This window comes from Syngnathoides biaculeatus, chromosome 7 (genome assembly GCF_019802595.1).
Source record: "Syngnathoides biaculeatus isolate LvHL_M chromosome 7, ASM1980259v1, whole genome shotgun sequence".
Lineage (NCBI taxonomy): Eukaryota > Metazoa > Chordata > Actinopteri > Syngnathiformes > Syngnathidae > Syngnathoides > Syngnathoides biaculeatus.
The window spans coordinates 32,083,723-32,098,681 of NC_084646.1; the positions used below are offsets into that span (position 1 = coordinate 32,083,723).

Consider the following 14,959-nt stretch of genomic DNA (forward strand, 5'->3'; position numbering starts at 1 on the left):
ACCTTTCTTCAGGACATCCCTTCTTGGACCTAGTGTGTCTGGCACAGGAGTCTTCACCTGAGGCAGGACACCATCTCAGATGCCATCCTCTGGTTGGTGATGGCACTCCTCTCTCTGTCACTCCAGTTCAGGTCATTTGTCTCCGCCAGGAAGTGTTTAGCCAAGGAGAGGTAAATTCTCCCCATCAATTTAGCACAACCTACAACTCAAGTACAGACATTTTTTTAAGAGCAATATGAGGTTTGCCAACAATATTTTGTGATTGAAGGAAGGTATTTTGAGAAATTAAGTTTACAAGGTAAAATACTTTCTGCCCACATGTAAAACCAAAATCAGCAACCTTAGATGTGCCCCTCCAAACATTGCATTTCCAAATGCTACAAGAGTAAAAATTAAATAAATAAACCATTGTCTGTGTCCTGTAGAATTTTTACTGTTACGCAGTGCAAATTAAAGGCATATCTGACAAGAAATGGTACAATAACCTGGATCTGTAAACCATTGTGTCACACTAATGTCTTCACTGTAAATGTGTTCCCCACACATTTTAGGTCACACACCCTTTGAACAGTGCTGCAGAAACTAAAGCCAACGTCCAGGGCTCCCTCCAGAGCCTTCACCCTCGACATAAACGACTGGAAGAGCCCGACTCTTACACAGTGAGACAATTCTATTCATCAAATATTTGTCCTGGAAAAAAAAAATAAAATAATCTTGTTTATTTCTTTACGCCTCTTTCCACCAGGTGGCATTGTCAGAAAAATTATACAACTTGGTTACTGAGCTGAGATGACTGCAGTCCAAAAAAGAGCAACTTTATCTTAGCAAATTAAAAATATTTTATGCCTTCAAAATCTGCCTTTCTGTCTGTTTATTGAGATTAATATTGACTAGAACTACTCACTGAAAGTGTAAAAGCTATACAGTAGATGTCGGCTTTCATCTCAGAACAAATTATCTGATTTATAATTTGCGGGTGGGCGGGGGGGTTGCATGATCACAATCTTATTGATAAGGCCTTACAGCCTCCCAACCTTCAGGTGAGTCTTGTTTTATTTTTACAATTATAAAGTCAACACAGGGAGACCTTGGGCAAGATTAAAACCTGATATGTTTCTTACCCCTACCCCAATGCTTTGCTTTGAATTCTGATCAACCTGCATTACTATCAAATGGAAGAGCAACATTGGGGGTTTGCAAATACTGTACTGTGTATGCATAGTTAAACTATTTTAAGCAGAGTTATAGTGATAGGAACTAGTGTTTGAGCATAGAGATTAAAACAAACATCTTTTCTTGGTAGTTTCTATTCTATTTCAAAGGAATTCCTATTGCTATTTGTGCGTGTATTTTAGGATAAGCTTCTCTCAGCAGACAATTACCTGTCCTGATTATCACCAGCGCATAGTACTTCAAAGATGCCTGATTTGCAGTTTATGGAGTATCATTTGGTGTGACAAAACTAGATTGTAAGGTGTCACCAGGCTAGTCGATATTTCACGGTCACATAGTGCCAACTTGTGCCCAGCAGTATGTTTCATATACAGTGCCTTGTGAAAGTACAGTATCGACTGGGGGACCGGTGGCTCACTCAGGACCGCCTGGAATGACCTCATTCACATGCTGAGATCATTAAACCTTTATAACCTGGTAACCTGAATTTGTGTGTGTGTGTTTTCTCTCTTTTTTTATTTTTTTTTCATCTGACTGCTCGCAGCTGCTCGACACTAAAGACCACTTTAAACTCCTGCCGTCGTGTGGTCGAAAATGCCCACATTGCATTAGGTGACCTGCAGATTGTGCTACGCAGCACCTCTGCTTTGCCCTCACGCGTAAAAAATCGTTGCTGGATGGGGAATGTCACGGAGCTCATCCCTCATGCTCGACCTGTGTTAGTCACATGCTGTGATAATTTACTCACTTTTCCTCCCGGCTCCTCATTCCTGCCTTGATCAATTTGCAGCATAATTAAACATCTGATCATTTAGGTCCATTTTTTTTAAGCAGACACTATTCCATGATCACCATTGTTGCTTTGTTCCTTGTTAGTGTATGTAACGTCAATTTTCAAATGCAAATTATCTAGACGAAAAGTACTGTATCTGGAGTGTTTGTTATCCTAATGTCTGTGATTGGTTAGCAACCAGTTCAGGGGGTACCTGGCCTCCTGCCAGAAAATAACTGGGATGGGCAAGAGCACTCCTGTGACCCGAGGGAGGATAAGCAGCTCAGAAAATGGATGTAAGGCTGTCATCCTATCACGTTGATATTGTACTGTAGTTTTTGAAGACTAAATTAGCAGTGGCATTTAGTGCATCCAACTTGCATTGGATATTGGAATGGATAAAATGTTCATTTCATTGTTGTGGTTTATGTCTTCTGTTGATCCTTTTTCCACTGTTGCTAAGACTCCTGATGTACCCCCCCCCCCCTCCTCCCTTAGGATCACTAAAGATTGTTACTGTTTTAAATGTTGTGAACAGTTTCCCTTTGGTGATTCAAACTGTCTTTCGATACAGATTTTCTGGGTATCAGATATCTGGACCAAACTCTGCTTTTCTCCAAAGGCTATTGGAAACTAGATGGCCATCTCTGTAAACGGGCATATATACCTTGGGCTATCCATGACCTCATCAGTTTCAGAGATATTTGATGGAGTGCTTTATTGTGATGAATCTGAAAATTTCTCCTATATTTTCAAGGCTCAGGGGCATTGGAACATGCCAATTGCTGATGCCATGTTGATTGTTGAAGAGAGTGGAAGAGTAATTCACATCATTTACAGTTCATCAAAATGAAAATGTAACATAAAAAGTGAAATTAACAGTGGAAAATATTGTCAGTCAGACTTGAGTTGCATTAGTCCTGTTACAGATCTAGACGAGAGTGCCAAGTACATAGACATTATAACAAAGCGTAATTTGTTGTAACAAGTTAACATGAATTTTGTTGTGGCACTTGTTTCGACACTTGTTATTGTCAACACAACTGTAAGGAACTCATCTCTAAACCTCCCATGTCTTATGTAAAACTGTTCTCCTAAAAGTCACTCCACAAACTACAGTATATTCATTTTGAATTGTCAAAGTTTCCAAAAAACAGATGTAATTTGAATTGTTTGACCTTAAATGAGTTAACCATTTACACTGCATAGTATTTAAAGTTCTGTAGAAGAGCAGGATCAATTTAACCTCATTACCCTCCTTTGGCAAAACATACTGGAATACTCAATTTACTCAAGGTAATCCTGGCAAAGTATGTTTACTTACTTTTGCTGCTTGGAAGAACCAATAGAGCTCGTCCAGTTACGTCATAAAATCACGTGACATTGCCATATTGCCGGTCAAACAAAGCATTGTTCAATGCTAAGTCCGTTGAGATGAAACGAAAATATTTCTTACAGCACAACACCCAGAGTTTTGTCTGATAATGTTAAACATTTAGAAGGTGATAATAAATGAAGGTATGTGGAAAAATTACAGACACTTGGCATAGAGGAACAATATTTAATACCGGAGTCGGTGTTTTCGTTGATAAGAAACAGGACTGTTAATTCGCTTCCCCTTGTCTTGGACAACTGGGTATACGCATGTATGTGGTAAGTCGTCGAGATTTACACAGAAGAGTTTGAAAGCGTATAAAAGTCTGGACGCATAAAAATACTTAGTTGTTGGATCTGTTCTCAATCAATCCCACATCGTGATGTACCCACTCAGATTTTTTTCAATACGAATACCAATATTTAAATAATTGATCCCTGGTTTTACACAAACTAGCATTCATTAACTATGACTGGGAAAAAAACTTAGCCTCCATACACAAGTATATTGCTGCCACACGCTTACCCCCGTAAACAGACAGAATGTTTATTTTTTTAAATTCACATTGTTCTCAAAGTCAAAATCACATTGGCGTTATAGTTCTTGATAATTTGAGATTGAAAAGAATAATTCCTACCTGAAATGATCGCTACACAGGCGTGTGTATTTCGTTGGGCACCATCCACCACGTGCACGATCTCTATACACTTCTTTTTTCAATACAAATACCAATATTTAAATAAATGAACACTGTTTTTACACAAACTTGCATTCATTAACTATGATTGAGAAAAAAAAATTAGGACAGGGAGTCGTATCCTCCGTACATGGAAGCGTATTGCGGCTAAATGCACACACACACCTCCGTTAACCTCTCTGTGACTGACTTTTTTTTTTTTTTCCAAATACGGATTCTTCTCAAATAATGCAGCCCTATGGGGGCACAAACCAGTGCGATCTGTAGGCCGGTCCCAAGCCCGGATAAATGCAGAGGGTTGCGTCAGGAAGGGCATCCGGCGTAAAAACTGTGCCAAACAAATATGAGCGTTCATCTAAAGAATCCCATACCGGATCGGTCGTGGCCCGGGTTAACAACTCCTGCGCCCGGAATCGATAACGTGCAGGGCGTCGGTTTAGATTCGGTGAGTTGAAGACAAAAAGAGAAGAAAAGCGGACTTGTCGGAAAAGAAGAAGAGGAATGCACTGAGCCTACAACACATGTGTAGGGACTTTGAATGTAGGTACCATGACAGTAAAAGATCAGGAGTTGGTTGACATAATGTTTATGAGAAAGGTTGATATATTGTGCATCCAAGAGAGCAGGTGGAAAGGAAGTAAGGCTAGAAGTTTAGGAGCAGGGTTTAAATTATTCTACCACGGAGTAGATGGGAAGAGAAATGGAGTAGGGGTTATTTTAAAGGAAGAGCTGGCTAAGAATGTCTTGGAGGTGAAAAGAGTATCAGATCGAGTGATGAGACTAAAATTTGAAATTGAGGGTGTTATGTATAATGTGGTTAGCGGCTATGCCCCACAGGTAGGATGTGACCTAGAGTTGAAAGAGAAATTCTGGAAGGAACTAAATGAAGTAGTTCTGAGCTTCCCAGACAGCGAGAGAGTTGTGATTGGTGCAGATTGTAATGCACATATTGGTAAAGGAAACAGGGGCGATGAAGAAGTGATGGGTAAGTACGGCATCCAGGAAAGGAACTTAGGGGGACAGATGGTGGTGGACTTTGCAAAAAGGATGGAGATGGCTGTAGTGAACACTTATTTCCAGAAGAGGGAGGAACATATAGTGACCTACAAGAGCGGAGGTAGAAGCACGCAGGTGGATTATATTATGCTCGACAGCATAGGATGGTAGTGTGTAGGATGACTCTGGTGGTGGGTAGGAAGATTAAGAAGACAAAGGTAGAGCAGAGAACCAGGTGGTGGAAAGCTGAGAAAGGAAGAATGTTGTGCGGCCTTTCGGAAAGAGGTAAGACAGGCTCTCGATGGAAAGCAGAAGCTCCTGGAAGACTGGACTACGACAGCCAAGGTAATCAGAGAGACAGGCAGGAGAGTACTTGGTGTGTCTTTTGGTAGGAAAGGGGAGAAGGAGACTTGGTGGTGGAACCCCAAAATACAAGGAGTCATACAAGGAAAGAGATTAGCGAAGAAGAAGTGGGATACTGAGAGGACTGAGGAGAGGCGAAAGGAGTACATCGAGATGCGACGTAGGGCAAAGGTAGAGGTGGCAAAGGCTAAACAAGAGAAATATCAAGACATGTACACCAGGTTGGACACGAAAGAAGGAGAAAAGGATCTCTACAGGTTGGCCAGACAGAGAGATAGAGATGGGAAGGATGTGCAGCAGGTAAGGGTGAGGAGAGATGGAAATGTGTTGACTGGTGGCGGTAGTCTGCTAAATAGATGGAAAGAATACTTTGAGAAGTTGATGAATGAAGAAAATGAGAGAGAAGGAAGAGTTGAAGAGGCAAGTGTGAAGGACCAGGAAGTGGCAATGATTACCAAGGGGGAAGTCGGAAAGGCACTACAAAGGATGAAAAATGGAAAGGCAGTTGGTCCTGATGACATACCGGTAGAGGTATGGAAGCAATTTGGAGAGATGGCTGTGGAGTTTTTGACCAACTTATTCAACAGAATACTAGCGGGCGAAAAGATGCCTGAAGAATGGAGGAAAAGTGTTCTAGTTCGCATTTTTAAGAACAAAGGGGATGTTCAGAGCTGTGGGAACTATAGAGGAATAAAGTTGATGAGCCACACAATGAAGTTATGGGAAAGAGTAGTGGAGGCTAGACTCAGGACAGAAGTATCTGCGAGCAACAGTATGGTTTCATGCCTAGAAAGAGTACCACAGATGCATTATTTGCCTTGAGGATGCTAGTGGAAAAGTACAGAGAAGGTCAGAAGGAGCTACATTGTGTCTTTGTGGATCTAGAGAAGGCCTATGACAGAGTACCAAGAGAGGAACTGTGGTACTGCATGCGTAAGTCTTGTGTGGCAGAGAAGTATGTTAAAATAGTACAGGACATGTATGATGGCAGCAGAACAATGGTGAGGTGTGCCTTAGGTGTGACAGAGGAATTTAAGGTGGAGGTGGGACTGCATCAGGGATCAGCTCTGAGCCACTTCCTGTTTGCAGTAGCAATGGATAGGCTGACAGATGAGGTTAGACTGGAATCCCCTTGGACCGTGATGTTTGCAGATGATATTGTGATATGCGGTGAAAGCAGGGAGCATGCAGAGAAACAATTAGAAAGATGCAGACATGCACTGGAAAGGAGAGGAATGAAGATTAGCCGAAGTAAAACAGAATATCTGTGCGTGAATGACAAAAGTGGAGGGGGAGGAGTGAGGCTACAGGGAGAAGAGATAGTGAGGGTGGACGACTTCAAATATTTAGGGTCAACAATCCAGAGCAATGGTGAGTGTGGTAAGGAAGTGAAGAAACGGGTCCAAGCAGGTTGGAACAGCTGGCGAAAGGTGTCTGGTGTGTTATGTGACAGAAGAGTCTCTGCTAGGATGAAGGGCAAAGTTTACAAAACAGTGGTGAGGGCGGCCATGATGTACGGATTAGAGACCGTGGCACTGAAGAAACAACAGGAAGCAGAACTGGAGGTGGCAGAAATGAAGATGCTGAGGTTCCCGCTCGGAGTGACCAGGTCGGATAGGATTAGAAATGAGCTCATTCGAGGGACAGCCAAAGTTGGATGTTTTGGAGACAAGATTCGAGAGAGCAGACTTCGATGGTTTGGGCATGTTCAGAGGCGAGAGAGTGAGTATATTGGTAAAAGGATGCTGAGGATGGAGCTCCCAGGCAAAAGAGCGAGAGGAAGACCAAAGAGAAGGTTTATGGATGTGGTGAGGGAAGACATGAGGGCAGTTGGGGTTAGAGAGGAAGATGCAGGAGATAGGCTAAGATGGCAAAAGATGGCACGCTGTGGCGACCCCTAACAGGACAAGCCGAAAGGAAAAGAAGAAGAAGAAGGATTCTTCTCAAATGAGTCAACTTGGCATCATAAATACTTCTTGGTTATTTGAGATTGAGAAAAATAATTCCTACCTAAAATGACGTGATCGCTACACAGGCATGTGTATTTGATTGGGCACCAGCCATCACGTTTAATTGCCGAAATCCATTGATCGTTTCTGGTCTTTTCAGCTGGTATTCTATAGAATGATCTCTTTGAAGAACTGTCTCGTCAATTATGACAGCCAACAGCACAACAAATCTCGGGCATTGTGGCTATTTTGCTCCAGTTTAATGTCTCCCACAATGTCGAGCAGCTCTGTTTGATCTGCAATATGGCGCTATGAAAACGGTGATGTCACGTGCATGAGCTCTAAACAATAAAAGACAAAGTGGCCATTCTTCAGAACGGAGGCTACATCCGCCCTTAAGGAAGTCCATTTCAGTCTCCATTAGCAATGGAATTCTTGCAAAAGACATTCATATTTAATTAAAGGCAGTGTAAAACAAGAATATACTTCTTTTCCCTGGAACAAACAGTGGTAGGCAGATGTCTTGGTCAGTCTTTGTATTTTTTGGAAGGTCATACAGGTGGAGCGCTTCCCTGAGTTGGTCGGCTGGTACCTATCCCAGCTATCTTCAGGCAAGAGTCGAGGTACAGTATACCCTGAATTGTGGCCAATCTAATCGCAGCGCGCATATACCGTACACAACCATTTGCACTCATATTCACACCTACAGGCATTTTAGAGTATTAAGTAACCTACCATTCATATTTTTGGCATGTAGCAGGAAACCGGAGTACCCTGAGAAAACCCATGCATGCACAGGGAGAAGACGCAAACTCCACATGGGTGAGGCTGGATTTGAACTTAGGTGCTCAGAACTGTAAGGCAGATGGGCTAAACAGTTGTCCAGTTTTCTGCCTAAAGAGAGCTCACACTCAAATAATTTGTATTTATGTATAATAAATTTCATTCCTCTTAACGATTGTGTCCCACTTGTTGTTGATTCTTGACAAAATGTTTAAATTTTATATCTTTACGTTTGTAGCCTGAAATGTGACGAAAGGTTGAAAAGTTCAAGGGGGCCGAATACTTGCACATCACCAAAATCACGTGACGGGCCATATTACCGCTGAAGCAAAGCATTGGTCAATGCTAAGTCGGTTGGAGACGACACATAAATACATCTCCCAGAGTTTTGTCCAATACCGTGAAACATTTAGAAGGTGATAATAAACAAAGGTAGGTGGAAAAATTAGAGACACTTGGCACAGAGGACCCATATTTAATACCGAAGTCGATGTTTTCGCCGATAAGAAATTGGACTGTTAATTCGCTTCCACTTGTCTTGGACAATTGCATATACACATGTATCTGGTGAGTAAGTCGTCGACATTTACACAGAAGCGTTTGAAACCGTATAAATGTCTTGATGCATTCAAATACTTCGTTGCTGGTTGTGTTCTCAATCAATCCCACGTCGTGATGTACCCACTCAGATTTTTCTTTCAATCCAAATACCAATATTTAAATTAATGATCCCTGGATTCACACAAAGTCACATTCATTAACTATGATTGGGAAAAAAAAGACAGTGGGTCGGCTCCTCCATACACGGAAGCGTGTCACGGCCACACGTTACACTTCAGTAAACGTCTCCGTGACAGACTTTTTTTTTTTTTTTTTTTTAAAGGAGAAATACAGTGCTTCGCATGAACGATGTATACAATAGTTCATGTAATATGTACTCTATTTTGACAATGTGATGTTAAATCCTCTCTCATATAATAGTGTTTTGAGAAGATTTTTATCGAAAATTACAAATAATCAGTGGCACTGCCATTTTCGTGAGTCACATGACCTACATGGCCGGATGTGATGTGTAATGTGCCGCTCCGAACGCTCGATGACACGGGACACCATTATGGACAACCCTGATTTCCCGGATTTATCGTCATCTGATGAAGAAAAACCAGCATCGGTTGCTCGTTGCACTCTTTTTATGCTGGATGCCCTTCCTGACGCAACCCATGTCGGTGAAGTGGGAAAGCTTGTATGTATATATATATATATATATATATATATATATACACACGTTTAAAATGTAAATGCTATATTTTCAGTTTACTAAGATTCATTTGGCCACAATTCACTCTCTGAAATTCAACCGGCTACAATTTGTTGCATAAAATTCACCGTCTAAATTCTCTGTATAAAAAAAAAGGCAGGGTTATGTTCAGTTACGCTTTCTTAGTCACATATTAACATAGCGTACCTTGGCTTGGTGTTGGCTTCTGAATTGACGTTATCCTATCTTTTTATACATCGATGTTAGACAGCGAATTGTAGCCGGTTTAATTTCAGACAGTGCCTTGTAGCCACTTGAATGTCAGGAGACTGAAAATATTCCGTTAGATTGTTAAAAGTTGAATTATTTTATATGGCGAATTTGTTAATATTAAAAACTAACAATGAAATACAACTGAAAATATGATCACTTTGAAATAACCATGTGAATTTTACATCAAATTTTCTGTGGCATTTCATATTCAAATCCTGCTGGCACATGTTTACTTCCATAAGTGTTGACATGATGAAGGTGAAGGCATAAAATATTTCAGTATTGAGCAACTTATGTGTGGCATGTTGAATCATGTAAATTTCTGTTGTATACTTGGGACTATCCCATTTCAGATAACTTTTATGCCTCCACAACATGAAACACTGTATTTTGAGAAAGTAAAATAAAAATTTTAGAGCCAAAAACGTTATATATATTTAACTCAGATCCAATTACACAATATAAAATATTAACATGTACAATTACAATGTCTTTTCAGAACTTGCAGACTGGCAGCGTACAGACAGTTTACTTGGTGGTGCCACAGAAGACTAGAAAAAGGTGTGAGGAAGGTCATCCACTCATGCGTTGTGACCAAAATAAGAGAAACATATCCAGAACCTAATGGAACATACACTGGCTTCAGAGAGGCAGATGAAAATGAAAATATTCACCCTGGCTAGAATTGGAAATTGAACTGTGATTTAATATACGGGTACCGGTGCTTTCCTGAATTCTAGTACCTTTGAACAAGAGAGCAAAAAATATGCAACGTGCTGCAACACCTTCCAGTTGTATTAATAAATGTGAACATGTATGAAAGTAACAAGTGTTTTTATTGATCAACAAACCAATAATTTTTGAGGGTGTCATTCTCGACTGCAGTATTTTCTGGTCTTTCAGTATCATAGACATTTTTGCTCATCTCTAGGAGGCTTACATTACATTTTTGTATTCCATGTGCCCTCATTAGGACAACATCCCTCATCATGTGTTTACGATATGGATGGTCCTTGGCTATTTTGACAGGTTTAGCCACCCCTTTTTTGTCATTGGTGAAGGACTTTAGGACAAGAAATTTGTACACTGGCTGACGATCTTCTGTTTGTCGCTGCAATTGCCCTGATCCACAATTGTGGACAATTGCAGGCAGCTGGGTCCTGGCAACCATTCCCTCATAGGAGAAATGCTGCCTCTTAGGGGCATATTTGTTTATCAAAGAAGGGTAAACCTCCAATTCCCCAGTGTGGCAATACAGGGCACAGTATTTTAAATCAGCCTGTATTGTTCCGTCTTTGACAATTCTGGTTAGGCAATCATGCGCAGCTGAACCGACAATGAACCATTGCTTGTTGTGGTCATTTACATCAAGGACTGGATGTTCACATGCATGGAATAACATGTCATTCCATGCATGAACATCAGCAGCATGGCACAGGTTGGATTCCCACTTTTCCTTCAATAATTCGACATTACCGTCACATGACGCTGCACACCACCAAAAATGATTTTTGACTTAACGCATCCAAGCCAAAAGTGGAGCAAGCAGTTTGTTTTTCTCACAAGCACTGAGAATTTTCTTTACAATTGTTTTGCTGAAATGCCACAGATCAAATTGATGTGTAATTTCTGGGACTTCAACCATCATAATCTTTCTCACACTTCTGTGAAGATCTGTAGCCAATATATAGACAGCGATGTTGTTTTTCGTCTTGCTCACCAAATCGATCAAGGAATATCGAAGGGACTGCTCCTGGATTGATTTTAGGTTCCTTCAAAAAGACCCGTAGAGTACCGAACCATACTCGCAGAATAATCCTCTGGATGCACAAAATGTTCACTGCATATCCTGCCTTGCTCAAGGCGACCACACTTGGGTCCTTAAATGTTTTTTTCCTGTTCTTACTGGCCAGAACATGCCACCGAACATTTAGTGGATTATTTTCATCCGAATTATGGCAAAATTTTGCGATAAAGTGAGGCATTTCTCCGTGTCCGATCGTGATGATAACACATGTGAAGATGCTACAAACCAGTGAGGATTTGTTTGCAGCGACACGTTACATGTCACATCCAGCCACGTAGGTCAAGCGCCCCTGATTATTCGTAATTTTCGATAAAAATCTTCTCAAAACACTATTAAATGAGAGAGGATTTAACATCACATTGTCAAAATAGAGTACATATTACATGACCTATTGGATACATTGTTCATGCGAAGCACTGGATATCTCCTTTAAGCTTGTAGAGTACCTTTACCTGTTCGCAGTTCCCGTTATAGACAGTGTAATGACAATTGTGCAAAGGGACCAATTTAAAGTGAGGAATTGTGCGATACAAATATATTACTAACACTAATACTGATTGGACCAGCAGGTTCTGAGTGAGTGTCGTCACAATGGCACAAGGCAGAAAATAGGTTTGCAATGTTTATTTCTTTAGTCAGCTGGTTTCTAGTGCGACTGTAGAGGGCCCTGTCCCCACTACGATATGCAATCTCTTTAGCCTTGCGGAGTTGCCTCACCTGGCTGAAAACAACAACTTTTTATTATTGAATGTGCGAAAAGTTTTTATTGGTGCACAAACCTCCTCACAGAAACTGACATACGCGTAAACAATATCCATGAATACATCTAGGCTGCGCGCTGAATTTTCAAACACACTCCAATTTGTGCAGTCAAAGCAGCTTAGAGGTTCTGATTTTGCCTTGTTGGTCCACTTTTTAACTGATTTTACTAAAGGGTTCACACTTGTGCTTTCCTGTATGTAGGTATTACATACAGCAAGCAGTCATCAGAGGAGCCAATGGGTGTGTGACACCACTCACGACAGACGCCTCAGATGGTGTGTGGAAAATGTTAATTTATTGCCTTCACAGCAGGAAAACTCTGGAAAAAAACAACGGCCGCAGGTCCATACACAGCCACAATTGCTACCCAGCCTCCTTTACTCGGGCTCTGACTTTCATCTTCTCCTTCAGTCAAATGCATCAGCATACAACCCACCCCCACCTGGTGGCAGGCGAAACATGCAAACTGATCCCCATGTCCCACACACAGAGAACATAATAATAATAACATGATCATGATTAGAAGAGATATGTGCAACAAAACAAATTATTTACAGGTATTCCATTCCTCCCCTGCTAAATAAATGTCCTTTACAGAACATCGATGTGTGGTATACAGCATGGACGAAACAAAGGTAGTAATTAACATATGCTTTCAATATACATTGCTTCAAAACCAAGACTAAATTTTACCCATTTTGCATACAACCCGAACTATTCTAATGGTATTCCAACCATGTAATAGTCAGTCATGTAGACAACATATTTCAACCGGGTAAATGTATACTGTAGGAATAATTGTGAATATAATTATCATATATTTGTTTCCAATAAAGAAATGCTTTGCTCTGCTTCGGATAACATGCAAGCCACTTAACAGGAGACTCAGCAGGCACAAGACGTGGATTTAATGTTGAAACAAAGTCCAGGTCTAATGTTGAAAATTCGTTGTTTTAATATTGTATTTGTAAATTGCGACGACGTCTCAAACCAACATAAAATCCACGTTGTCTTACAACGTTGGCAGTCAACAGTGAGGCAACATCCAGGTCTAACGTGGAAAATTCATTGGTTTTACATTGTATTTGTAATCAACCTACAATCCACGTTGTCTTACAATGTTAAAACAACATTGCTTTTACATTGTATTCGTACATTGCATCGACGTGACAATCCAACATACAATCAACGTTGCCATGCTACATGGAAATTGAGCCATTAAAACATTAGAGATTGAAACCTTTATTATGCAGAGTGAAACCACTGTTTTTCAAACTACAAACAATTACAATTAGGTTATACAGCCCAGAGTAATACATGTATGTTTAACATTTAGAACAAATAACTTTTTTTCCATCATTTAGAACAAATAACTTTTTTCTTAAAGTATGTTACAAACAAAATAAAATAGTGTAAAATAGTGTAATATTCCACTATGTGAACTTGAACTATGTGTCTCTCATTTACTGTCCATCTGGGTTCCTCCCGTCCTGTTTCCTGCCACTGGAAAACAGCACACAAATTACTTTTCTCTGAGGGTTACCCCTCCAACTTTCAACATTTCGGATTTCTGCAAATGAAAGAGGATGGCAAAATTCGGAATTAGTTTGTTGTGAAAATTAAACTCAACTTTTTCCATACTTAATCATACCAGTTTTGCAGAAGTAGAAGAATCTTCCATCACCTTCTGTGTTCAAGGACAATGAAGTCGGCCAAAGATTTTATCTGGACAATGTCCATGTCCTCTTCTTGTGGTGCCCTATGGTCTTGATGCCTGGCGATGTCCCTTATCTCTGGAAGCAGCCTCAGCACTTTTTTCTGGAACCCTGAATAACAACACACGCACAATCCAAAAGCACAAATATGATACAAATGTCTTAAGACGAGTTATTGGTAGACATTTGGCTTACTTTCTTCTGACATGGGGCAACTCTCTTTGGAGGAATGGGAGAGGCTCGTGGTTGGTGGTGGATGGCTTGAGGTTGATGGGAGATGGCTTTGTCTTGAATGTCTCGGGGTTCTTCATGGTGACAGTGAACCACCTGATCCACTGTGGAAAACAGTATGAATAAAACAGAATATCAGAGTAACCATGACTTTTAATGTGCTTTTTGGGCCAGATTTATTCTTATAAAAGCGCTTTAAACGGAACATGTATTAACTTTGATGGTCTTGCAGGGCAATTACAAGACCGGCATCACTTTTTGAATCCTCCACTTCAGGTGTTCTGGAGGTTTTTGGAGCTGTAAAGAAAATAAACCATGACCTGCAATATCACATCACTGACAAATCGACAAATATAGTCATGACATCAATTCATTGAATTCCTGGACTCTTTTGAAAATTATATTTATCAAAATTTAAAAACAAAACTTCTCAAATTATACATTTATATAAAAAATACTACATCTGACAGGGTCGAGGGCACCCCGGCATGTGCAGGGAGGTGGGGCAAAGGGGGCTGCCCCTGGCGTAGGGGAAGGGCCAACCCCAAAGGACGAGGAGATCAGTCCTTCCTTGGGGGTGCACCTGAAGCCGAGCATGACCCACTGAAGCTTATCCAACCAGTTGCCGTCTGTCAAGCTGGCACGCAGGGCTGCTTTCATGGAGTGGTGGAAACGCTCACAGAGAGCGTTCGCCTGGGGGTGAAGGAGGGCAGTGTGGTGCTGCTTGTCCCCCAAACTCTCAGCGACTGCGTTCCAGATTTCGGAGGAAAACTGAGAGCCACGGTCGAAAGAGAGGTCGGACGGG

At 40.9% G+C, this 14,959-nt stretch overlaps 1 protein-coding gene and 1 long non-coding RNA gene across 3 annotated transcripts in view; one reads left to right on the top strand and one right to left on the bottom strand.

Annotated features, from left to right (window-relative positions):
* Positions 1-1,660, top strand: part of naprt (nicotinate phosphoribosyltransferase) — a 54,136-nt gene extending 52,476 nt beyond the window's left edge. For both annotated transcript variants that reach the window (XM_061824050.1, XM_061824051.1), the window contains exons 11-13: positions 13-170; positions 552-659; positions 746-1,660. In XM_061824050.1, the coding sequence (XP_061680034.1) occupies positions 13-170; positions 552-659; positions 746-793 (314 nt within the window). In that variant the 3' untranslated portion in view covers positions 794-1,660. The remainder of the gene's footprint in view (positions 1-12; positions 171-551; positions 660-745) is intronic.
* Positions 1,661-13,664: 12,004 nt separating this feature from the next.
* On the bottom strand, positions 13,665-14,474 carry LOC133503872 (uncharacterized). The gene is made up of 4 exons (XR_009795859.1): positions 14,371-14,474; positions 14,119-14,258; positions 13,860-14,034; positions 13,665-13,778 (listed from the first exon to the last, which is right to left on the bottom strand). It is a non-coding gene; the product is annotated as an uncharacterized LOC133503872 (long non-coding RNA).
* Positions 14,475-14,959: the final 485 nt, after the last annotated feature.